The 25,897-nt window shown below is 45.4% G+C and overlaps 1 protein-coding gene across 1 annotated transcript; it reads right to left on the bottom strand.

Annotated features, from left to right (window-relative positions):
* Positions 1-18,208: 18,208 nt before the first annotated feature.
* LOC135895541 (olfactory receptor 52K2-like) lies at positions 18,209-19,156 on the bottom strand. Its single transcript, XM_065423656.1, has one exon. It carries the CDS (start codon positions 19,154-19,156, stop codon positions 18,209-18,211), a length of 948 nt encoding a protein of 315 aa, XP_065279728.1.
* Positions 19,157-25,897: the final 6,741 nt, after the last annotated feature.

Raw genomic sequence — 25,897 nt, 5'->3', positions numbered from 1 at the left:
AAAATAATAAATGGACACAAATCGGACGTCAAGAAATATAACATTCAAAAACCAGTCGGAGAACACTTCAACATACCTGGTCACTCAATTACAGACCTAAAAATCGCAATACTTCAACAAAAAACCTTCAAAAACCAACTCCAACGAGAAACTGCAGAATTGGAGTTAATTTACAAACGGGATACCATTAAATTAGGCTTGAATAAAGACTGGGAGTGGATGGGTCATTACACAAAGTAAAAACTATTCCCCCATGCTAATTTTTCCCCTACTGTTACTCACACCTTTTTGTCAACTGTTGGAAATGGGCCATCCTGATTATCACTACAAAAGTTATTTTTTTTCTCCTGCTGATAATAGCCACCTTAATTGATTAATCTCATTACAGTTGGTATGGCAACACCCATTTTTCATGTTCTCTGTGTATATATATCTTCCTACTGTATTTTCAACTGCACGCATCCGATGAAGTGGGTTTTAGCCCATGAAGACGTATGCCCAAATACATTTGTTAATCTCTAAGGTGCCACAAGTACTCCTCGTTCTTTTTGCTGATACAGACTAACGCGGCTACCGCTCTGAAATGTGAATATGAGACACTACATGCACTACTTGAGGCTATTCTCATGGGCAAAGGAGATTGGTCGCTCTGACATTTTCATTATTCAGATAAATGAATTATGAAGAACTGACCCTACTAATGCCAATTCCATATTTTATGGGGCTCCCTGCTCAATAATTCCTACACATCATGGTGTGGGAAAGCTTACTAAGTGTGGATACTGGATATCCATCATTGTTCCTTAGGCTTTTTCTATACTGCCGTGTTTTTTTTCAGCAAATAAGCAGCTTTTGCAAAAGAAACAGTGTCTGTCTACATACTGCAAAGCCACATTCAACGACGGAGCTTACCAGTTTCAGTGACATAATATAACCACCTTGCCAATAGCTTTACGCAAAAGTTTAGTTGGCAAAGTGCCAGTGTAGACACTTGTGCTTGTTTTTATCACTGTAATTGGCCTCTGGAAGGCGTCCCACATTGCCCATCCTGAGTGCTCTGGTGAACAGTTTCAACTCCTCTCCCCTGCATCAAGGTAAACGCTTTCTGCCCCTTCCCCTTTAAAGACCCGGGAAGTTAGAAATTCCCCTTCCTGTTTGCTCAGTGTGGAGTGCTCACATCACACCTTCCCAGGTGGCCATGGCAGCTCCACGCTTGGGACATTGTGGAGCTGATGGATCTGCTCAGTATTTGGGGAGAGGAGGCCGTGCAGTCCCAGCTGCGCTCCGGCCATAGGAATGTAAATACCTAAGTGCAGATTTCGTGTAGCTAGTGGGAAGAGAGCTATGATCAGGACACACTGCAGTGCACAGCAAAGGTGAAGTAGCTGTGGCACATGTTCCAGAAGGAAAGGGAGGCAAACAGAATCTCTGGTGCTGTGCCACAAATCTGCCATTTTTAGAAGGAGTTGGATGCTATCCTCAACAGTGACCCCATTTCCACCGTCATCAGCCCCGTGGGTACTTCGGTGGGGGTACTCCTGTCAGTGTACGTAATCTACCTCTCTGAGAGGCGGTAGATAGGTCAATGAAAATTCTTCGGTAGACCTCCTGCTGTACATACCAGGGTTAGGTTGATAGAGCTACATCTCTCAGGGGTGTGATTTTTTTTTTTTGCTATAGCAAAAAAACGCAAATACAATTGTCATTCTCATTAGCAGAGGCATAGCATGCAAGTCAGGGGAAGGGATAGTAGCACTTTTCTTGGTGCTGGTTAGACCTCAGCTGGAATTTTGTGTCCAGTTTGGGTCTCCACTATATAGGAAGGATGTAGAGAAACTGAAAAGGATCCAGATGAGAGTGACAAAGACGATCGACAGGATGGAATGCAAGCCATACGAGCAAAGACTGAAGGAACCGGTTATGTTTAGTTTGGAAAAGGGAGGATTAAGGGAGGACATGACAGCAGTCAACTTTAAAGGTTGCCATTAAAAATATGGAGGAACGTTGCCACACAGATCAAGAGGCAAGGGGTTCAAACTACAGCACAGCAGATTTAGTTTTAATCTCAGATAAACTTCTCAAATGTAAGAACAGGAGAACAATGAAACAGACGCCCAGGCAGGTTGTGAAAGTCCTTCATTGGACGTTTTCAACAGGAGGCTGGATAGTCATCTGTCTTGGATGGGGGTTAGACTAGCTGATCATTGCATCCCCGTTCTAACCCTGTCGCTCTTTGATTCCATTATACAAAATCCTAGTGTAGACCATGTCTTACCGAAACACAAGTTATGGAGCTCAGTACTGGGGTAACTGAGTGAAATGTAATGCCCTGTGTTATACAGGAGGTCAGACTGGATGTTCTGATGGTCCCTTCTGATTTTGAATCCGAAGAATGTATCGATATAGAAAGTAGTTCAGGCATTATATTTATTCTGTCTCATAACAAACGAACAAGGGAACATTCAATTACATTGAAACTCTGAACATATACAATTGATAAAAGAAAACTGTTTATATAATCCATATTTAGCCTGTGGAACTGCTTGCCACAGATATTATTGGAGCAAAGAGCTTATCTGAATGGGATTCGCAACTGGATTGGCCATAGTTGGTATTGCTGGTGGCACCACCCATCGTTAAGTCTGTCTGACACCTTCAATTACAAGACTTCATTTTCAGTTGCATATAAGTTTGCCAAACATTAACCTGAAATTTCCCACGCTGAGTGTCTACTTTTGTCTGAATTGAATTTTGACAATTTCAGGCATAACAGTTCAGCAGACTTTTAGCATAACGCTAGCGGAGAAGATGTCTTGCCCATGTTGAAAAATTGTTAAATTTCTGCTGGTGAGGAGCCCTCGCACCTCCATGCTTTTCAGCAGATTAAGTCTGGTAACACCCACGCCCCACCCCGCCCCGCTAACAGCCAAAGCCCTAAACTGCAAGAGGAGGAGGTGACAGTGTCTGTGCATTAACACTCCAGACTGGATGTTTTTCTGGATGATCTGCTTGAGGGCTTGTCTACACTTAAAACACGACAGTGGGGCTGCCATAGTACTTCATGGGGGCCTGAGCAAACTACGGCCCACAGCCTCCAAATCTGGCCTTGTCCTGGATGTCTACTAACAACTTTCATCCTGAAGTATCCATTGTGCCACTGAAATGCAGCCACCTTAGGGCTGGAGCCCATCATCAAGGGGCACAGCAAAGAGGGGCATTTTGGCCCAGAATACTAGAGCAAATTCAGCACCTGTGGCAAGGGCCCCGGGGTGTTTAGTGGCTATGCGGAACGGAAATGAAAACAGACCTATTCTCTATCCCATCATGCATACGTTGCACTTGGTTTGTTGAACAGAAAGAGATGGGTACCTGTGATTTCTGAGATGGAAGCCTCTTCTCTGGGAATATCCCTCAGGTAGCCGTGTCCCACACCTCTCTCACCCCAATATCTGCAGCAGCATCCCACGCTGAGAGCTTACACAAGGATGTGCACTGTTTATAATATAGCTCTGTACAATCCCAGTGGGGTTCGCTCAGCCTCTAGGGGAGAAGCGGCATCTGTATGTAAACAGGCTGGAGACCAGACACACTTGAGCTCATGCCTCTGTTTCCATGTCTGCACTTCTGGGCTTGTTATCAAGCTTTAGCAGTAAACAGTAATTAAGGGACCTTCCCAAAGGGAAATGAGAACTCTTGGGGTCTCCACTGAGTCAGAGGGGAATTGGCTGCTCTGTGTATTTGTGTATATTTAAAAAAATGATAGTTGATTACTAAGAAAGCTAGGGATAGTGCCTTTGTCTCATAGGGTCTGATGCTGTCTAAATGCCCAGGAAGGATAGGTAGAGAGTAGACAGACAGATCTGGAGAAAGATGACTTGGGGAGACAGGAACACTTTCTGGAGGCACATGTTTTTTTTTTGCTAAGGGATCAGAGATCAATAATTCTCATCAGTAACTATTATCATACCACGCAGAACCTTTTACTGAAGGATATTCAAAAGTCCTAGGCAAGTAAAGACACTATGAACATATCCCCATTATATCCATAGGTAAACTGTTGTACAGGGAGACATGACTTGGCCAAAATCAAACAGAGAATGACAGACAGACCCAGGAGTCCTGACTTCCCTGCCATAACAACGGTCTCTCCGTCAGTAACTGAGAACATGATAACCGGGAAATGGAGTCATACTGTCGTAGGGCCTCTTCATTGGGTAGGAGTGACAGACTTCTGCAGGGTGCAACCTGAAAGAGGGGTTCCCATGAGCCCTCTCACATACCAACCTGGGAACCCAGTCACACTGTGAGGTCTTGCACTTACACACCCATACACAGACAGACACACACACACCTGCAGTTATGTGAAAACTTTCACTAGCCACTCATAAACCAACAATAGAGAGGCGACAGCCAGTTCCCCCAGCTCTGCAGCCTAGGACCCCAGAGCTGGACTGTCTTGCCCTTCTCAGAAGACTGACCAGTGTAAGTTTCTTGCCCTACCCCCTTCCCTCAATGTGGAAGGACAATTCACCAGTCCCTGTTCCTGAGCAGATTTCCCTTTATACTTCAAATAACACACGGTTTTAGATAAATAAATAGAAAGCAGAAATTACAGGAAGAATGGATTTTAAGTTTTTATAGGTTATCGAGAACAGATCAAATTTGGTTACATAAGAAATAAACAAAATCACAATGTAAGTTCTATACGCTAGACAGGATTTGAATCAAGGAGTGTCTCACCCTGATGGTACAAACAGTCCACCCATCCTTCATACACAAGCTAGAAATCCCTTCAGCTTGTGAAAACAGCTCCAGTTCAGTAATTATTCGTAAGGTGGTTCCGGATGTTGAATTGTGGGGGGAGTGAGGCCAAGTGACGATGTCGCTTTCCCCTATTACAGCTTCTGCAAGGTGGAGGGAACTTCATTTTTCCAAGCAAAAGCCCCCATCATAGTTAGTGGAAAAGTTCAGGCACAAGATGGAGTCCAATGTCACATGAGCTGGTCATGTGCCCTTGCCTGCTTCGATAATTCATAGCAGGGGCCATTATCCATATCCTGGCTAGAACATTCACAGGAAAGTCCATCAGGTGGGGATAATCTTCTTCTAAGTCCTATCATGTTTCTTAATGCACCATTACCGTGAGGCCTCATCTGGAGTACTGTGTCCAGTTTTGGGCCCCACACTACAAGAAGGATGTGGAAAAATTGGAAAGAGTCCAGCGGAGGGCAACAAAAATGATTAGGGGCCTGGAGCACATGTCTTATGAGGAGAGGCTGAGGGAACTGGGATTGTTTAGTCTGCAGAAGAGAAGAATGAAGGGGGATTTGATAGCTGCTTTCAACTACCTGAAGGGGGGTTCCAAAGAGGATGCGTCTAGACTGTTCTCAGTGGTACCAGATGACAGAACAAGGAGCAATGGTCTCAAGTTGCAGTGGGGGAGGTTTAGGTTGGATATTAGGAAAAACTTTTTCACAAGGAGGGTGGTGAAGCACAGGAATGTGTTACCTAGGGAGGTGGTGGAATCTCCTTCTTTAGAGGTTTTTAAGGTCAGGCTTGACAAAGCCCTGGCTGGGACGATTTAGTTGGGAATTGGTCCTGCTTTGAGCAGGGGGCTGGACAAGTTGACCTCCTGAGTTCCCTTCCAACCCTGATATTCTATGATTCTATGTTACCGAGGGGCAAACACATTTGAAATAATGGTACATAGTCAATATTCCTAACTTTAGCTACAAAAATAAGACATGCACACAACTAGGGTAATCATATTCAGCAAATCATAACTTTTCTATTGATACATTACATGAAAAACTTTATATAAAGCACATCATAATCATATCACAACAATAAATACGGGGACATGATACTGTTGCTTTGCGGCACATAATCTCAGGATTGTTTGTCAATGACTAATGCAGTGGCAGTGTGCCCAAGGCCTTAATTCGCTTTTGACTATACAACTCCCAAGTGTTGCAAACATTGTGGTGTTACCCACAAGTGTTCTTGCACAGGTGTACCATTCAACACTTTGTAGATCTGTCTAGTGATCTCAAAAGTCAGCAAGTGTGCCTTCTCTGGGTCACTACAAAAGTCTGTGCACCATTGTTTTCCATTTTGCTTTTCCAATTGCTGATATCTCAACAGAGATAGTCAGCAATGCCTTGAGGTGGTGTGTTTCAGTTTCCCCTTTCACAAATCAGACCAGGTTTATTATGGTTTCCCTGCTGAGAGAAGCTTTGAACCGGCTTACAGATGTTAGCTGAGAAGCAGTATCCCCATAAGGCTTTTTATATACTACTCATAGCACAGCTAAAAGGTTTCCCTCAAAATCATGGATGTGACAACTTTTCATAGAATTTACCATCACTACCAAATTCTTTGTTATAAGGTTTACCATTAGCAAGAAACTTTGCATCATGAGATTTAACACCGTCACCAAATCTTTTATCACAGGTAGGTGTTTCCATGTATTTTCATTATACCATGCCTTTTTCTTGAACATTTTGGTTTGTTCAACATCCATTGGGTCATTCAATTCCCCCAGGAACCTTGGAATGTATTTAGTTACTGTTTTTCCTTTCTCCGCAGTGTCCCTTCAGTAGGGATCTCAGTCTAAGGTCATCTTTGGTGTCTTTATATGTCAGGGTCTGGTGAGGTAAGGATGTAAAGGGACTTTGTGAGTTTGCTAGCCCTCTGTGGAGCATAGAGGAACGGGGTAATATGGAACATGAGTCCCACCAAGTGTTAAACACTCTATCTGTGATTTATTCACACTAGATATTTGTGTCTACTCAAAATCATCAGCTAGAGAAGCCATCTCATTTACAGTTTTCACCCTTTTGTCCAACAGACACAACAACATCCAACATTCCTTCAAAGCTTGTAACACCTTTGTCCCTTGCCCACTTCCCCATCAAATCTTTCATTTTATTTACATATTCCACATTACTCATGCCCGCACCCCTCTGAGTATTTGTAAATTTCACTCTATATGGTCCGGGGTAATCTGAAATTGCTTCAAAACCATTTCTTTGAATTTAGACTAGTCTAAAAGATTCTCATTTGGCATTTTATTGACTATATCCAGATCTTTACCAATTAACTTTTCAACTAAAGTGCACATCTTCGGGTTATCAGGAATCTTATGAAACACACAGAACATCTCAAAGACAGTGAAGTATTCAGCAATAGCACCTGCCTCGTTATATGCAGGACACAGCTGTTCTCATTTGTGGACTTTTGGAGAGGTTCCTGCATTTCTTCTTTCCAACCACTGACCAACTCTCCAGTCAAAATCTTTTTTCTTCTATCTGTGTTTTAAAGTGTTGAGTTGTGCTGGGTGTGAGACCAAGGGTATGTCTACACTACGGGATTAATCCAAATTTACAGAATTCGAATTTTGGAAACAGATTGTATAAAGTCAAATGTATGCAGCCACACTAAGCACATTAATTCGGCGGTGTGCGTCCATGTACCGGGGCTAGCGTCGATTTCCGGAGCGTTGCACTGTGGGTAGTTATCCCATAGTTGCCGCAGTCTCCCCCGCCCATTGGAATTCTGGGTTGAGATCCCAATGCCTGATGGGGCAAAAAACATTGTCGCAGGTGGTTCTGGGTACAGCCTCACCCCTCCCTCCATGAAAGCAACAGCAGACAACCGTTTCACATCTTTTTTCCTGGGTGAACACAGCAGACGCCATACCACGGCAAGCATGGAGCCCGCTCAGCTCAAGACAGCAGTCATGAACATTGTAAACATCTCGCGCATTATCATGCAGTTTATGCTGAACCAGGACCAGAAAAACGAGGCAAGGAGGAGGCAGCGACGGCAGCGGGGTGACGAGAGTGATGAGGACATGGACATGGACACAGAATTCTCTCAAACCACGGGTCCCAGCGCTTTGGAGATCATGTCGTTGATGGGGCAGGTTCTATCTGTGGAACCACAATTCTGGGCCCGGGAAACAAGCACAGACTGGTAGGGCCGCATAGTGTTGCAGGTGTGGGACGATTCCCAGTGGCTGCGAAACTTTCGCATGCATAAGGGCACTTTCATGGAACTTTGTGACTTGCTTTCCCCTGCCCTGAAGCACCAGAATACCAGGATGAGAGCAGCCCTCACAGTTGAGATGCGAGTGGCGATAGCCCTGAGGAAGCTTGCAACACCAGACAGCTACCGGTCAGTCGGGAATCAATTTGGAGTGGGCAAATCTACTGTGGGGGCTGCTGTCATGCAAGTAGCCAAAGCAATCACTGAGGTGCTGCTACGAAAGGTAGTGACTCTGGGAAATGTGCAGGTCATAGTGGATGGCTTTGCTGCAATGGGATTCCCTAACTGTGGTGGGGCGATAGATGGAACCCATATCCCTATCTTGGCACCGGAGCACCAGGGTACCCAGTACATAAACCGCAAGGGTTACTTTTCAATGGTGCTGCAAGCACTGGTGGATCACAGGGGACGTTTCATCAACATCAACGTGGGCTGGACGGGAAGGGTTCATGACGCTCGTGTCTTCAGGAACACTACTCTGTTTAAATGGCTGCAGCAAGGGACTTACTTCCCGGACCAGAAAATAACCGTTGGGGATGTTGAAATGCCTATAGCTATCCTTGGGGACCCAGCCTACCCCTTAATGCCATGGCTCATGAAGCCATACACAGGCAGCCTGGACAGGAGTCAGGAGCTGTTCAACTACAGGCTGAGCAAGTGCAGAATGGTGGTGGAATGTGCATTTGGCCGTTTAAAAGGTCACTGGCGCACTTTACTGACTCGCTCAGACCTCAGCCAAACCAATATCCCCATTGTTATTGCTGCTTGCTGTGTGCTCCACAATCTCTGTGAGAGTAAGGGGGAGACGTTTATGGTGGGGTGGGAGGCTGAGGCAAATCGCCTGGCTGCTGATTACGTGCAGCCAGACACCAGGGCGATTAGAAGAGCACACCAGGAAGCGCGGCACATCAGAGAAGCTTTGAAAACCAGTTTCATGACTGGCCAGGCTACCATGTGAAAGTTCTGTTTGTTTTTCGATGAAAACCTGCCCCCTTTATTGACTCATTCTCTGTAGGCAACCCACCCTGCCCCTTCCCCCAGCTTGCTTTCAAAGGAAATAAAGTCACTATCGTTTAAAAATCATGTATTCTTTATTAATTGATTATAAAAAGAGGGAGAGAACTGACAAGGTAGCCCGGGTGGGGTTTGGGAGGAGGATCGGAGGAAGGAAAAGGCCACTAAAAAAAGGTTAAAATAATGACAGCCTTTTGCTTGGCCTGTCCACTGGGGTGGAGTGGGAGGGTGCACGGAGCCTCCCCCCCCCCCGCGTTCTTACATGTCTGGGTGAGGAGGCTATGGAACATGGTGAGGGGGAGGGGGGTTATACAGGGGCTGTAGTGCCAGTCTGTGATCCTGCTGCCATTCCTGAAGCTCCATCAGACGACAGAGCATGTCTGTTTGCTCATGCAGCAGCCCCAGTGTTGCATCCTGCCTCCACTGATCTTCCTGCCACCATCTCTCATCTCAAGCCTCTCTCCTTTCCTCACGTTGGTCCCTTCTGTCCTCACGTTGGTCCCTCATGTCCTCACGTTGGTCCCTCCTGTCCTCACGTTCACTGGCATCTTTCCTGTAATTTGAAACCATGTCCTTCCACTCATTCAGATGAGCTCTTTCACTGCAGGTGGATTCCATGATTTCCGCAAACATCTCGTCTTGCGTCCTCTTTTTCCGACGCCTTATCTGAGATAGCCTTCAGGACGGAGGAGGAAGCCTTGAAAAATTTGCAGCTGCTGGAGGGAGGGGAAAAGGAGATAATTTTTTTAAAAGATACATTTTACAGAACAATGCTTATACTCTTTCACGGTGAACAACACTATTCACATTACATAGGACATGTGATTTCTGTGCAAGGTCGCATTTTGCCTCTTAATATTGAGTGCCTGTGGCTTTGCTGCTAGAGATCACAGACGCAGGTCCGGGCAACAGAATTCGGCTTGCATACGGCCATGGTAGGCTATTGTCTTTCAGCTTCTGCGTCCTCCTTTCCCACATACCAAGCAAACCCCGTTGAGCACTGCAGTTTTCCTGTTAACCTTCAGCAGCAGAAAACAAACTAACCCCCCCCACATCCAATTCTCTGGGATGATCGCTTTATCCCTCCCCCCACCGCGTGACTGGTATCAGGGAAGATCCCTGCTAGCCACACGTGAAAAGCTCAGCGCCAATCCTCCCTACCCCCCCCCCGTGCTTGGCTTACTACAGGGAAGGATTTCTTTTCAGCCACAGGCAAACAGCCCAGTAGGAAGGGCCACCTCTGTCCCCTTAATTAAATTCCCATATTTCAACCAGGTTACCATGAGCGATATCACTCTCCTGAGGATTACACAGCGAGATAAAGAACGGATGTTGCTTGAATGCCAGCAAACACCGGGACCATACACTGCCAGACTTTGTCATGCAATGATACCAGATTACTGGCTACTAGCATGGCATGGTCAAGTGTTCTACCATGGAGGACGGAATTAGGCTGCACTGCCCAGAAACCTTCTGCAAAGGCTTTTGGAGTACCTCCAGGAGAGCTTCATGGAGATGTCCCTGGAGGATTTCCGTTCCATCCCCAGACACGTTAACAGACTTTTCCAGTAGCTGTACTGGCCGCGAATGCATCCCAAGTCCTCAGGGCAAATTAATCATTAAAAAACACTTGCTTTTAAACCATGTTTTATATTTTAAAAGGTAAACTCACCTGAGGTCCCTTCCATGGGGTCATGGTCTTGGGTACTGGCTTGGGAGGCTTGGGAGGGTACTTCAGTCAGGCTGAGAAAAAGATCCTGGCTGTTGGGGAGAACGGAGTGCTGTGTGCTCTCCGTAAGCTCATCCTCCTCCTCCTCCTCTTCCCCGGCCGCAGAATCCTCAGGTGTGGCTGATGAGATTACCCCCGCCTCGGAATCCACGGTCAGAGGTGGGGTAATGGTGGCGACCCGCCCTAGAATTGCATGCAGTTCAGCGTAGAAGCGGCATGTCTGCGGCTCTGACCCGGAGTGACCGTTTGCCTCCTTTGTTTTCTGATAGGCTTGTCTGAGCTCCTTGACTTTCACGCGGCACTGCTCTGAGTCCCTATTGTGGCCTCTCTCCATCATGCCCTTGGAGATTTTTTCAAAAGTTTTGGCATTTCATCTTTTCGAATAAAGTTCTGCTAGCACTGAATCCTCTCCCCATATAGCGATCAGATCCAGTACTTCCCATACGGTCCATGCTGGTGCTCTTTTTCGATTATCGGCCTGCATGGTTATCTGTGCTGATGAGCTTTCTGTGGTCACCTGTGCTCTCCTGTGCTGGGCAAACAGGAAATGAAATTCAAATGTTCGCGGGGCTTTTCCTGTCTACCTGGCCAGTGCATCCGAGTTCAGATTGCTGTCCAGAGTGGTCACAAGGGTGCACTGTGGGATAGCTCCTGGAGGCCAATACCATCGAATTGTGGCCACACTAACCCTAATTCGAAATGACAATATCGATTTTGGCGCTACTCCGCTCGTCGGGGAGGAGTACAGAAATCGATTTTAAGAGCCCTTTATTTAGAAATAAATGGCTTCGTTGTGTGGACGGGTGCAGGGTTAATTTGATTTAATGCTGCTAAATTCGAATTAAACTCATAGTGTAGACCAGGCCCAAGTGGTGATGTCAATTCCCCTTTTATAGCTTCGGCCATGTGGAGGGAACTTCATTGTCCCAAACAGAGATACCAGCACAGTTAGTGGAAAAGTACAAGCACAAGATGGAGTCCAGTGTCACATGAGCGGGTCACATGCCCTCGCATCCTTCATTGAGTCATAGCAGGGGCCATTACCCCTGTTTTGGCTACAGATGGGGACAAGCTTCTACCATGGCCCATTGTCTTCATTGATGAACCATCAAGTTGAATATCCATTCACTATGTGCTGGCTAGACTGGATATAAACGACTTTGTGGGAGTTACCACAGGAGGAAACACATTTGAAATACAGGTAGATAGTCAATATTCGTTACTTCAGGCGCAAAAATGACACAGACACACAAATAGGATAATCACATTCAGCAAACCACAGCTTTTCCATAGATACCTCACATGACATATTTTGTACAAGAGTTGTTGCAACTATATAACAGTGGTGAATGTGGGGTGCCAGGGTTTTGCTTTGGGGGTACAGAGTGTCACAGGAATATAGCTATAGAACTAGAGCTCTCTGAAATCTAATTTTTATTTTTATAGAAGATATACATCGATGTCTTGAAAAAGACTGCAGGGTACTCTGTACTGTAGAAGAAAAGCCTGCCGAGTACAGAGCAAAGGAAACTAGTTTCAGGGTCTTGGCACTTGGTGTGCAGTTCTCCGGTCCCAGAGGGAGGTGCTATAATGGAAGCTGCACCCTGAGAGTGGGCCTAGAAACCCAGAGCCAGAAGCAGGGCTTGAACGCTGCTCTGACTCAAAAGCACATGGGTCTGGTGTGTGGGACCCAAACTTCTGGTGGGCGTCGAGCCACGGGACCTTGACCAGGGGTGTGACAGCAAACCTGGAGCAGCCACATTGAAGCTAGAGTACTGTGAGTGGAAGGGGAGTGGGGCTGGGTGATCCCAAACCTGATTGAAGAGGTTCACAAGCTGTTCTCTTCACCCTGATGTGGTTCAGCTCCCCCAGACACACCAATTGGTTCAGCACACCCTTGCCAGAGCTCCCCTTCGGCGCACTCTGTTTCCAGTTGCTCTCTTTCCGGGCACAGGATCGTTAAAGCAAACAGACCCAGGTCCTGCAAAGGGGGTTTCTAAAACATTTCCTTTACTTTAGACAGCACAAGAGATACTGAATACACACAATGCGATACCTGCACGCCATTCCGTGCCTCAGTGAACATAAGATTATAAGAACGGCCATACTGGGCCAGACCATGGGTCCATCTAGCCCAGTATCCTGTCTTCCGACAGTGACCAATGCCAAGTGCTCCAGATGGAATGCATACCCTGTTGACCATTCCTAGCTTTTGGCAAACAGAGGCTGGGGACACAATCCTTCCCCATCCTGCTTAATAGCCATTGATGGACTCCATGATTTTATCTAGTTCTTTTTTGAGCCCTGTTATACTCTTGGCTTTCACAACATCCTCTGGCAAGGAGTTCCACAGGTTGCCTGTGCATTGTGTGAAAAAATACTTCCTTTTGTTTGTTTTTTAAACCTGCTGCCTATTAATTTCATTTAGTGACCCCTATTTACTTTCGCCACACCGGTCATGAATTTACAGACCCGTAACATATCTCCCCTTAGTCGTCTTTTTTCCAAACTGAAAAGTCCCAGTCTTTTAAATCTCTCCTCATAGAGAAACTGCTCCATACCCCTAATCATTTTTGTTGCACTTTTCTAAACCTTTTCCAATTCTAATATATCTTTTTTTTTAGATGGGGTGAGCACATCTGCATGCGGTATTCAAGATTTGGGCTTACCATGGATTTATATAGAGGCAATATGATATTTTCCATCACATTATCTATCCCTTTCTTAATGATTCCCAACATTCTGTTTGCTTTTCTAACCCTAATCTTCTAGGACTCTACAATTCTATTAGTGGTTCTGCAATTTCACATTTGAATTCCTTTCGAACTCTTGGGTGAAACCATCTGGTCCTGGTGTCTTTTAATATATTAAACAGTAATATTTTGTTCCAAAACGTCCTCTAATGACATCTCAATCTCGGACAGTTCCTCAGATCTGTCACCTGAAAAGAATGGCTCAAATTTGTGAATCTTCCTCAACAGGACCGGCTCCAGGGTTTTTGCCACCCCAAGCGGCGGAAAAAAAAAAAAAAAAGCCACGATCGCCGAATTGCCACCGAACAGCCCGACGTGCCGCCCCTTCCCCTTGGCCGCCCCAAGCATCTGCTTGCTGGGCTGGTGCCTGGAGCCGGCCCTGTCCCTCAAATCCTCAGCCATGAAGACTGATGCAAAGAATTCATTTAATTTCTCCGCAATGCCCTTATCATCCTTGAGTACTCCTTTAGCATCTCGTTCGTTCAGTGGCCCCACTGGTTGTTTAGCAGGCTTCCTGCTTCTGATGTACTTAAAAAATTATGCTTTTACTTTTTGAGTCTGTTCGAAGAAGAAGGAGCAGGTTGACCCAGAGGCGGATTTGAATACGGGCTTCTTTATTGCAATACTTGTTCCCCTCCACTCAATTGTCGAGTAAGCACTGTATTAGTTACAGCACACTCTTTTTATCTAAGTTAGTTAACGCCTACATCCGTTACAACACCCAAAACCCCCTTACTAAGTAATAGAAACACCCTTATCATTAGTATACCCACCCCTATCTTTTGTTCACAGCATTACGCATGTTATACAGGCATTATTACATTAAAATACATTTCTTTGCAATAATCTGTTGCTACAAATTTCACTAATCAGTGGTTCTCGGTGTGGGGGGAGGAAAGGGCCATGAGCAGATCTCAGGGGAGTGAGGAAGGGGCCATGAGCCCGAGCTCGCTGGTGTAGCTGGGAAAGGAAGGGAGGGGGAGATACCATTTCTTTTACAAAAAGGGTATTCATTAGACAACTACATTTCTCATGCAGCTGCAGGGCTTTTCAATTCTTCCAAGCAACAGGGAAGGGGAAAATACGGCAACTTATCTAACAAACAAGAAATACTGCCTGCTTCTGCCTTTATCCCCTAATGCCATGTCAGCACATCAGCAGCCTTCCTGGCCTTTACTTAACCCTAACATATCCCAACCGAATCTTTAGCTAACTGTTCTTCAAATTCTTTTTTGGCCTTCCTAATTTTTGCACTTCACTTGCCAGAATTTATGATCCTTTCTATTTTCCTCCCTAGGATTTAACTTCCACTTGTTAAAGGATGTCTTTTTGCTTCTCACTGTTTCTTTTACTTGGTTGTTTTGCTACAGTGGCTCTTTATTTGGTTCTCTTACTATGGTTTTTAATGTGCGATATACATGTAAGTTGAGCCTCTGTTATGGTGTCTTTAAAATATCTCCATGCAGCTTGCAGGGATTTCACATTTGGCACTGGGCCTCTTAATTTCTCTTTCACTAACCTCCTAGTTTTTGTGTAGTTCCCCTTTCTGAAATTAAATGTTACTCTGTTGGGCTGCTGTGGTGTTTTCCCCACCAGAGATGTTAAATTTAATTTGATTAAGGTCACTATTGCCAAGCGGTCCCGCTGTATTCACTTCTTGGACCAGATCCTGTCCTCCACTTACAACTAAATCAAAATTGCCTCTCCCTTTCTGGGTTCCCGGACTAGCTGTTCCAAGAAGCAGTCATTTAAGGTTTCAAGAAACTTCATCTGTGCATCCCGTCCTGAGGTAATGTACCCAGTTAATACAGGGCTAGTTCAAATTCCCTATTAATATTGAGGTATTTTTTAATTTTTAAAACCTCTCTAATCTCCCAGTTACTATCACTTTCCTTGTACAAGGAGAAGGCTCCCTGTGGCAAAACAGATTTTGATCTGCTATTCCAGTCCTCCAGTGGCTCTAGTGTCCAAACTGCTTGCCCTGCTAGATTCCAGGCAATGGGCCTTGCTTAGGTGGCTAGCAGCTGTCGCACCATCAGGGGGCGAGAACATGGTGTGGTGCTGCATGATTGAATATGACCATTGTTATCATTGTTACTACCACGGTTATATAATTGCAATAAATGTTGTACAAAGTATGTCCTGTCAGGTGTCAATGGGATAGTTATGATTTGCTAAGTAGGATTATCCTGTGTATATGCATGTATCATCTTATTGTCCAAAGTTATTAATATTGGCCATGTACTGGATTGGGCTTTGTTTGGGACAGTAAAATTCCAAGCACAGGGCAGAGGATATAAAAGGTCTCCCGAGACATCTCTGTATTGTCTTGATTTCTCTTCACTGGGTTTCTAACAAGGAAGCTCTGAACAAGGACTAATGGCCCCCTCCCTGCTCTGGTTATTTCCAGAGAGACTTTTGCAAGCTAGCAGTTTATTCCATCACTGCTGTGATGCTGATTTCTGAACACTAAAAAACCACTTGGATGTATCTGATTTATTAACCATTTATAACTCTTCTTGTTTTCATTTATTATTTAACCTTTAGTTTTTAATTGCTAAAGGGATGACAAAAGTGGGATTATTGGGTAAGATCTGAGTTATATATTGACCTGGATAAGTGGCTGGTCTCTTCAGATTAGAAGGACTCAATATGTGGTGGAAATTGGTTTTCACTGACTGCTCATCGTGGAGTCCGGTGTCCGGGTGGGGAGCCAAGGGCTGGGATGTGTCTAGTTAACCAGTGTGGTGAGACAGAAGTTTATGTTTGTTACTGGCTTGGTATAATGTAATCATAGAATAACCACCAGCCTGGGGTGAGTCTATCCACTTTCTCAGCAGTTTGTCCTGAGTTTGGCATCTTCAGCCATGTCCCACTGAAGCACGGTCACACATGGACAGAATTGACTGTTGATAGGTTCTACACACAGTATTGCTCACTCCTCCCAGTAGGTATCCCCCTTTTACAGATGAGGAAACTGAGGCAGCAGAAAGGATAATGTCTTGAGCCAGGAAAATAGCCCAGGGTCCCTCGCTTCCAATCCCTTGTTTAGTGTCTCAGACCTGGCTTGTATGGTCCATGCAGCAGCACAGATTCATGGTGCTCTCTCTCCATTGGTTTCTCTAGTGCTGGGGATCTCCCCTGATTTCAGTGAGGCTGCAGCCACTTACACCAGCTGAGAATTTGGCCCAAGACATTTTAACTAGAGATAAAGTGTCAGAAGATACCAGTGAGGTGGGAGAGAAGTGTCCCAGATCTTCCTCAGATTCGCTGGATGACCTTGTGCACATCTTCTCCCTGCACTAAATGGAGATGATTATTTATTATGTCTAGTGTGCTGCTACCAAAAGGCCCTAATCAGGGCTGCAGAGTCACACCCTGCACTGATGTGGTTCCTTACAGCACATTGTTGGCCTTTATGCTCTCTATGGAGTTCGAGTCAGCGTGTGGTCCCTGGTAAACAAGCAAGACAAGGCAGAACACTGCACTGTGTGGAAACCGGTTTTTGTGTCTGTAGTTTTTAGCTGTTTCTTTAATAAATTCCACCTGTTTAAGAAGGACGGCAACTCCACTGATCACGACACACAAATAGCCTCACTGTATCTAACACAACGCAGAGGAGCAATGCCAGTTCATGGTCAGAGCAGTGGTGCTGGGGGTGTGGAGTCAGAACTCCCGGTTTCTATTCTTAGCTCTGCCACTGACTCATTGTATGGCCTTGAGTAAATCACTTTATCTCTGTGTGGCTCAGCCCATCCATGACATGGGAGAACGCTGCCTGGCAGCCTAGCTAAAGAACTTCCAGATGTAGTGATCAAAAGCATCATGCAGAGCATATGTTAGACTCAGCTTCACCGTTCAGCTCAGGCCCTGGGCAGTGGGTGCTCTGTCATTCCAGATAGGGTACCGTATAAATTGCTGGCTAATGGTAGATGTGCCGTTTATCTCCCTCCGTGTGAACTATCGCAGCCACCCCGGTGTCTTCCCAACTTGAGACAATCTCTGAAAGCTAAGGAAATAAGCCACACAATGGTCTCTGCCCTCAGGACTTTGCAGGACTTTGCAGCTGAGCTTTAGGGCGCACAAGCTGTATGATGCACAATCTCAGCTGACTGCATCACAGCCCTGCTCCCAACCCTCAGCTGATTTCCCTCTCTGCTCTGGACAGGCCTGCCTGCCCCAGTGCTGCATCCTCACTGCAAGTTCCTTGCCAGGCTGCAGCAGATCCCGTCCCAGCCCCGGAGCAGAGGGAGCCAAGGCTGGGGGGGAGAGGAAGGTGGAGATGATCCAGCAAGTGGATGGGGTTGGAGAGGAGGGGAGCCAGTAACAGGGTTTGGGTTTTGAGGTAAGAGGTGGAGAATGGAGCGGGGCCTTGTGGAAAGAGGTGGGGCAGGGGACAGGGTCTTGGGGAATGGGAGGGCAGGGCAGGGGCCTCAGAGATCCAGTTAACAGCAATTAGAAAGGTGGCATCCTATGGGAGAATGAGTTGTACACAAAAAAGATTACTCAGTTTGTCACACAGACACAGCACAGCAAGGCCAGGAAAAGATTTAATGTCACTTTGACTGTCCAGTAAGTGATTGAGGGAAGGGGACGTAGCATCATGTCACCAGCCATCTCTGCACAGAGCTCAGTCAGGGAGCCAGAACACCAGGAGAAAACTTTAAGCTCTTTTATGAGTAAAGAGGCGGAGCAGCCTGTCCCGGTTCTCTTTGGTCCTCAACCCGTACATGATGGGGTTTAACATGGGGGGCATCAAGAGGTACACATTGGCAATGAGAACGTGGAAATACAGGGGCACATTTTGGGCAAATCTGTTCATGAGGGAGATGATGAGACCTGGGATGTAAAAGGCTAAAATGACAAAAAGGTGGGAACCGCAGGTCCCAAAAGTCTTGAGCCGGGCGTCTTTTGTGGGGAGGATGAAGATGGCGCTGAGGATCTGGGTGTAGGACACCCCGATCAAAATCCCATCCAGACCAATCAAAAAGAATTGCACAAAGAGGCCATAGTAACTACTAACACGGGTGTCGGCGCAGGCCAGGTTCACCACAGCTATGTGTGCGCAGTACGGCTGTGGGATGATGTTGGTTCTGCAATAAGGCCACTGTCTTGCCAGTAAGGGATAGGGCAATACAACTATGCAACCACGCAGCACCACAGCCAGGCCAATCTTGGCCACCAGGGGGTTCGTCAGGATCGTGAAATGTCTCAGGGGATGGCAGATGGCCACATAGCGATCCAAAGCCATGGCTACGAGGATCCCAGACTCCATCACTAAGAAGGAGTGAATGAAGTACATCTGGGTGAGGCAGGCACTGAAATCAATTTCCCTGGAATTGAACCAGAAGATTGCCAGCATTTTGGGCAGGGTGGATGTATACACAACCAGGTCAGTGATGGCCAGCATGCAGAGGAAATAGTACATGGGCACATGGAGGCTCGGCTCCTTCTTCACAATGAACAGGATGGAAAAGTTCCCCAAGATGGCTATGATGTACATGGTGCAGAAGGGGATGGAGACCCAGACATGGGCCCCCTCCAGGCCAGGAATGCCCAGCAGGATGAAGGTGGAGGGGTTGATGAAGTTGGTTGTGTTGGAATCTGACATGGAGTAGGGGAGAAGGTGTCCAACTCTGAGGCAGAACGGTGTCTCCTGCGTCTACCGTATGTTCCCCTGACTTCCTGTATGTGCCCAGGCTCTAGGGTGATGGATGCAGTACAAATACCTGGATGGAGAGACAATGTGAATATGAGACACTACATGCACTACTGGAGGCTGTTCTTATGGGAGAAGCAGATTGGTCGCTCTTCACACACTGAAAATGACATTTTCATTATTCAGAGAAATGAATTATGAAGAATTGACCCTACTAATGCCAATTCCATATTTTATGGGGCTCCCTGCTCAATAATTCCTACACATCATGGTGTGGGAAACCTTACTAGTGTGGATACTGGTTATCCATCATTGTTCCTTAGGCTTTTTCTATACTGCCATGTTTTTTCCCCGCAAATAAGCAGTTTTTGCCAAAGAAACACTGGCTGTCCACATACTGTAAAGCCACATTCAACGACGGAACTTACCAGTTTCAGTGACATAATATAACTTGCCAATAGCTTTACGCAAATGTTTAGTTGGCAAAGTGCCAGTGTAGACACTTGTGCTTGTTTTTATCACTGTAATTGGCCTCTGGAAGGCGTCCCACATTGCCCATCCTGAGTGCTCTGGTGAACAGTTTCAACTCCTCTGCCCTGCATCGAGGTAAACTCCTTCTGCCCCTCCACCTTTAAAGGCTCTGGAATTTTGAAATTCCTCTTCCTGTTTGCTCGGTGTGGAGTGCTCACATCACACCTTCCCAGGTGGCCATGGCAGCTCCACGCTTGGGACACTGCGGAGCTGCTGGATCTGCTCAGTATTTGAGGAGAGGAGGCCGTGCAGTCCCAGCTGCGCTCCGGCCATAGGAATGTCAATAGCACAGGGCAGATTTTGTGCAGCGTGTGGGAAAAGAGCTACGATCAGGACACACTGCAGTGCACAGCAAAGGTGAAGGAGCTGCGGCACATGTACCAGAGAGCAAGGGAGGCAAACAGAATCTCCGGTGCTGTGCCACAGACCTGCCGTTTTTATAGGAAGTTGGATGCTATCCTCAACAGTGACCCCATTTCAACTGTCAACAGCGCCGTGGGTACTTCGGTGGGGGTACTCCTGTCAGCATACGTAATCTAACTCTCTGAGAGGTGGTAGCTAGGTCGATGAAGAATTCTTCGGTACACCTCATGCTGTACATACCAGGGTTAAGTGGATAGAGCTACATCTCTCAGGGCTGTGATTTTTTTTACTATTGAAAAAAAGAGCAAATACAATTTTCATTTGCATTAACAGAGGCATAGCATGCAAGTCACGTGAGGGGATGATAGCACTTTCCTTGGCGCTGATTAGACCTCAGCTGGAGTATTGTGTCCAGTTACGGTCTCCAATATATAGGAAGGATGTAGAGAAACTACAGCATAACGGATTTAGATTTAATCGCTGACAAACTTCTCAAATTTAAGTACAGGAGTACAATGGAACAGATGCCCAGGCAGATTGTGAAAGTCCTTCACTGGAGATTTTCAGTAGGAGACTGGATAGTCATCTGTCTTGGATGGTTTAGATAACAAATCCTGCATCTTGGCAGGGGTTAGACTAGCTGATCATTGCAGAATCTACTCACCCTGTCACTCTTTGATTCCATGATACAAAATCCTAGTGTAGACAAGGTCTTCCTCAAACACAAGTTATGGAGCTCAGTACTGGGGTACCTGGGCGAAATTTAATGTCCTGTGTTATACAGGAGGTCAGACTGGATGTTCTGATGGTCCCTTCTGATTTTGAACACTATGAATCTATCGATATAGAAAGTATGTCAGACATTGATATTTATTCTATCTCATACCACACGAACAAGGGAACATTCAATTACATTGAAACTCTGAACATATAAAATTGATAAAAGAAAACTGTTTACATAATCTATATTTGGCCTGTGGAACTCCTTGCCAGATATATTATTGGAGCAAAGAGCCTAGCTGAACAGGATTCACAACTGGATTGTCCATTGTTGGTATTGTTGGTGGCACCACACATCGTTAAGTCTGTCTGACACCTTCAATTACAAGACTTAATTTTCAGTTGCCTATACGTTTGCCAAATATTAACCTGAAATTTCCCACGCTGGGTTTCTACTTCCGGCTGAATTGCACTTTGAAAGTTTCAGGCATAACAGTTCATCCAATTTCTAGAATGAAGCTAGGGGAGAAGATGTCTTGCCCATGTTGAAAAATTGTTATATCTCTGCTAGTGAGGAGCCGTAGCACCTCCATGCTTTTCAGCAGATAAAGTCTGGTAACACCCACCCCCCACCCTGCCCTGCTAACAGCCAAAGCTTTAAATTGCAAGAGGCAGAGGTGACAGTGTCTGTACATTAACACACAGCTGGATCCTGAGGTTTTACTCAGTTCTTACTCCAGACTGGATGTTTATCTGGAAGATCTGCTTGAGGGCTTGTCTACATGACAGGGGGGCTGCTATAGCGCTTCATGGGATCCTGAGCAAACTATGGCCCACAGCCTCGAAATCTGGCCTTGTCCTGTACGTCTACTAACAACTTTCATCCTGAAAGATCCTCTGTGCCACTGAAATGCAGCCATGTTTGGGCTGGAGCCCCTCACAGAGGAGCACAGGAAAGAGGGGCATTTTGGCCCATGATACTAGAGCAAATTCAGCACCTGTGGCAAGGGCCCTGGGATGTTTAGTGTCTGTGCAGAGCAGAAATGACTACAGACCTATTCTCTGTCCCATCATGCATACGTTGCCCTTGGTTTGTCGAACAGAAAGAGATGGGTACCTGTGATTTCTGAGATGAAAGCCTCTTCGCTGGGAATATCCCTCAGGTAGCCGTGTCCCACACCTCTCTCACCCCAATATCTGCAGCAGCACCCCACGCTGAGAGCTGACACATGGATGTGCACTGTTTATAATATAGCTCTGTGCAATCCCAGTGGGGTTTGCTCAGCCTCTAGGGGAGAAGCGTCACCTGGATGCGAATGTGCTGGAGACCGGACACACTCGAGCTCATGTCTCTGTCTCCATGGCTGCACTTCTGGGCTTGTTATCCAGCGTTAGCAGTAAACACTAATTAAGGGACCTTCCCAAAGGGAGAAGAGAACTCTTGGGCTCTCCACTGTGAGAGAGAAATTGGCTGACCTGTGTATTTGTGTATATTTAAAAATTATAGCCGATTACTAAGAAAGCTAGAGATAGTGTCTTTGTCTCATAGGGTCTGATGCTGTGTAAATGCCCAGGATGGATGGGTAGATAGTAGACAGACAGATCTGGAGAAAGATGACTGGGGGAGACACAAACACTTTCTGGAGGCACATGGGATTTTCGCTAAGAGATCAGAGATCAGTATTTCTCATCAGTCGCTATTATCATACCACGTAGAACTGAAGGATCTTCAAAAGACCTAGCAAAGGAAGTCACAATGAATGTATCCCAATTATATCCATATGTAAACTGAGATACAGGGAGACATGACTTGGCCAAAATCAAACAGAGAATGACAGACAGACCCCAGGAGTCCTGAGTTCCCTGCCATAACAATGGTCTCTCCATCGGTAACTGAGCGCATGATAACCGGGAAATGGAGTCATACTGTCGTAGGGCCTGTTCATTGGGTAGGAGTGATGGATTTTTGCAGTGTGAAACCTGAAACAGGGGTACCCCTGAGCCCTCTCACATACCAACCTGGGCCCACTGTGAGTCTGTGAAATGCTGCCAGCCACTCCGGGACTTGCACTTACACACTCATACACAGACAGAGGCACACACACCTGCAGTTACGTGAAACCTTTCACTAGCCACTCATGAACCAACAATAGAGAGGCTCCAGCCAGTTCCCCCAGCTCCCCAGCCTAGGATCTTAGAGCTGTACTGTCTTGCCCTTCTCAGAAGACTGACCAGTGTAAGTTTATTTCCCTGCCCCCTTCCCTCAATATGGAGAGGACAATGCACCAGCCCCTGTTCCTGAGCAGATTTCCCTTTATGCTTCAAATAACACATGATTTTAGGTAAATAAATAGAAAGCAGATGTGCTAAGTACAGAAAAATGATTTTAAGTGGTTATAATTTATAGAGAACAGATCAAAGTTGGTTATTTAAGAAATAAACAAAATCACAATGGAAGTTCTATACACTAGACAGGATTTGAATCAAGGAGTGTCTCACCCTGATGGTACAAACCATCCACCCATCTTCCATACACAGGCTAGAAATCCCTTCAGCCTGGGACCACATCCCCAGTTCAGTCCTTCTTCCTAAGATAGTTCCGGGTGTTGAGTTGTGGGGGGAGTGAAGCCAAGTGACGATGTCTCTTTCCCCTGTTATAGCTTCTGCCATGTGGAGGGAACTTCATTTTTCCAAGCAAAAGCCCCCAGCGCAGTTAGTGGAAAAGTTCAGAGCCAAGATGTAGTCCAGTGTCACATGAGCTGGTCACGTACCCTTGCATGCTTCGATAATTCATAGCAGGGGCCATTACCCATATCCTGGCTAGAACATTCACAGGAAAGTCCATCAGGTGGGGATAATCTTCTTCTAATGCCTACTGTATTTCTTAATGCACCATTACCTTGAATGGTTCATTTATAATATGTTGGCTAGATCAGGTGTAAACCACATTGTGGCTGTTACCGAGAAGCAAACACATTTGAAATACTGGTACATAGTCAATATTCATAAATTTAGGTACAAACATAATACATGCATATAAATAGGGTAATCATATTCAGCAAATCATAACTTTTCCATTGATACCTTACATGACAAACTTTATATAAAACACATCAAATCATATCCCCATGGTAAATATGGGGACACGAGGGTGTTGCTTTGGGGCACATAATATCAGACCTCGCCCCTTAGTTTACTGAAGGATTGTTTGTCAATGACTAATGCAGTGGCAGTGTAGCCAAGGCCTTAATTAGCTTTTGACCATACAACTCCCAAGTGTTGCAAACATTGTGGTGTTACCCACAGGTGTTCTTGCACAGGTGTACCTTTCAACACTTTGTAGATCTGTCTAGTGATCTCAAAAGTCAGCAAGTGTGCCTTCTCTGGGTCACTAGAAATGTCTGTGCAATATTGTTTTCCATTTTGCTTTTCCAACTCGTGATATCTCAACAGAGATAGTCAGCAATGCCTTGAGGTGGTGTACTTCAGTTTCCCCTTTCACACAGCAAACCGGGTTTATTATGGTTTCCCTGCTGAGAGAAGCTTTGAACCTGTTTACAAGTGTTAGCTGAGAAGCACTTTCCCCCAAAATCATGCATGTTACACCTTTTCATAGGATTTACCGTCACTACCAAATTCTTTGTCATAAGGTTTAGAATTAGCAAGAAACTTTGCATCATGAGATTTTATACCATCACCAAATCTTTTATCACAAGTAGGTGTTTCCATATATTTTTATTATACCATGCCTTTTGCTTGAACAATTTGGTTTGTTCAACATCCATTGGGTCATTCAATTCCTCCAGGAACCTTGGAATGTATTTAGTTACTGTTTTTCCTTTCCGCTCAGTGTCCCGTTCAGTAGGGATCTCAGTCTAAGGTTATCTTTGGTGTCTTGATATGCCAGGGTCTGGTGAGGTAAGGATGTAAGGGGACTTTGCATATCCCCCTGTGGAGTATAGAGTAATGGGGTAATATGGAACATGATTCCCATCAAGTGTAAAACACTCTGTCTGTGGTTTATTCACAATAGATGCTTGTGCCTGCCCTTTTGCCCCACAGACACTGTTTTACATCATCTTTACATATATTCAGGAAATGTTCCTGAGCAAAAACATCAAACATTCCTTCAAAGCTCATAATACCTTTGCCCCTTGCCCACTTTCTAATCAAATCTTTTATTTGATTTATATATTCTCCATTACTCATACCAACATCCACCTTAGGATTTGTAAATTTCACTCTATATGTTTCAGGCATAATCTGAAATTGTTTCAAATCCATTTCTTTGAATTTAGAATCATCTAAAAGATTCTCAATTGACATTTTATTGACTATATCCAGATTTTTACCAGTTAACTTTGAAACTAAAGTGTGCTTCTTCTGGTTACCAGGAATCTTGTGAATCACACATAGACTCTCAAACTTAGTGAAGAATTCAGCAATATCACCTGCCTCGTTATACGCAGGACACAACTTTCCCATTTGTGGACTTTTGGAGAGGTTTCTGCATTTCTTCTTTCCAGCCACTGACCACCTCTCCAGTCAAAGTCTTTTTCTTCTAGCCGTGTTTTAAAGTTTTGAGTTGTGGTGGGAATGAGACCAAGTGGTGATGTCAATTCCCCTTTTATAGCTTCTGCCATGTGGAGGGAACTTCATTGTCCCAAACAGAGATACCAGCACAGTTAGTGAAAAAGTACAGGCACAGGATGGAGTCCAGTGTCACATAAGCTGGTCAAATGCCTTTGCATGCTTCAATGAGTCATAACAGGGGCCATTACCCATATTTTGGCTACAAATGGGGACAAGCTTCTTCCATGGCCCATTGTCTTCATTGATGAAGCATCACGTTGAATATCCATTCACAATGTGCTGGCTAGACTGGATATAAACGACTTTGTGGGAGTTACCACAGGAGGAAATACATTTGAAATACAGGTAGATAGTTAATATTTGTTACTTCAAGTGCAAAAATGATACAGACACACAAATAGGATAGGTTTCAGAGTAGCAGCCGTGTTAGTCTGTATCCGCAAAAAGAACAGGAGTACTTGTGGCACCTTAGAGACTATATGCATC

The sequence above is a fragment of the Emys orbicularis genome, chromosome 1 (assembly GCF_028017835.1).
Source record: "Emys orbicularis isolate rEmyOrb1 chromosome 1, rEmyOrb1.hap1, whole genome shotgun sequence".
In the NCBI taxonomy this organism is placed as follows: domain Eukaryota; kingdom Metazoa; phylum Chordata; order Testudines; family Emydidae; genus Emys; species Emys orbicularis.
Note: the sequence above shows the minus strand (reverse complement) of the source record. Positions and strands in the feature narration are given on the sequence as shown.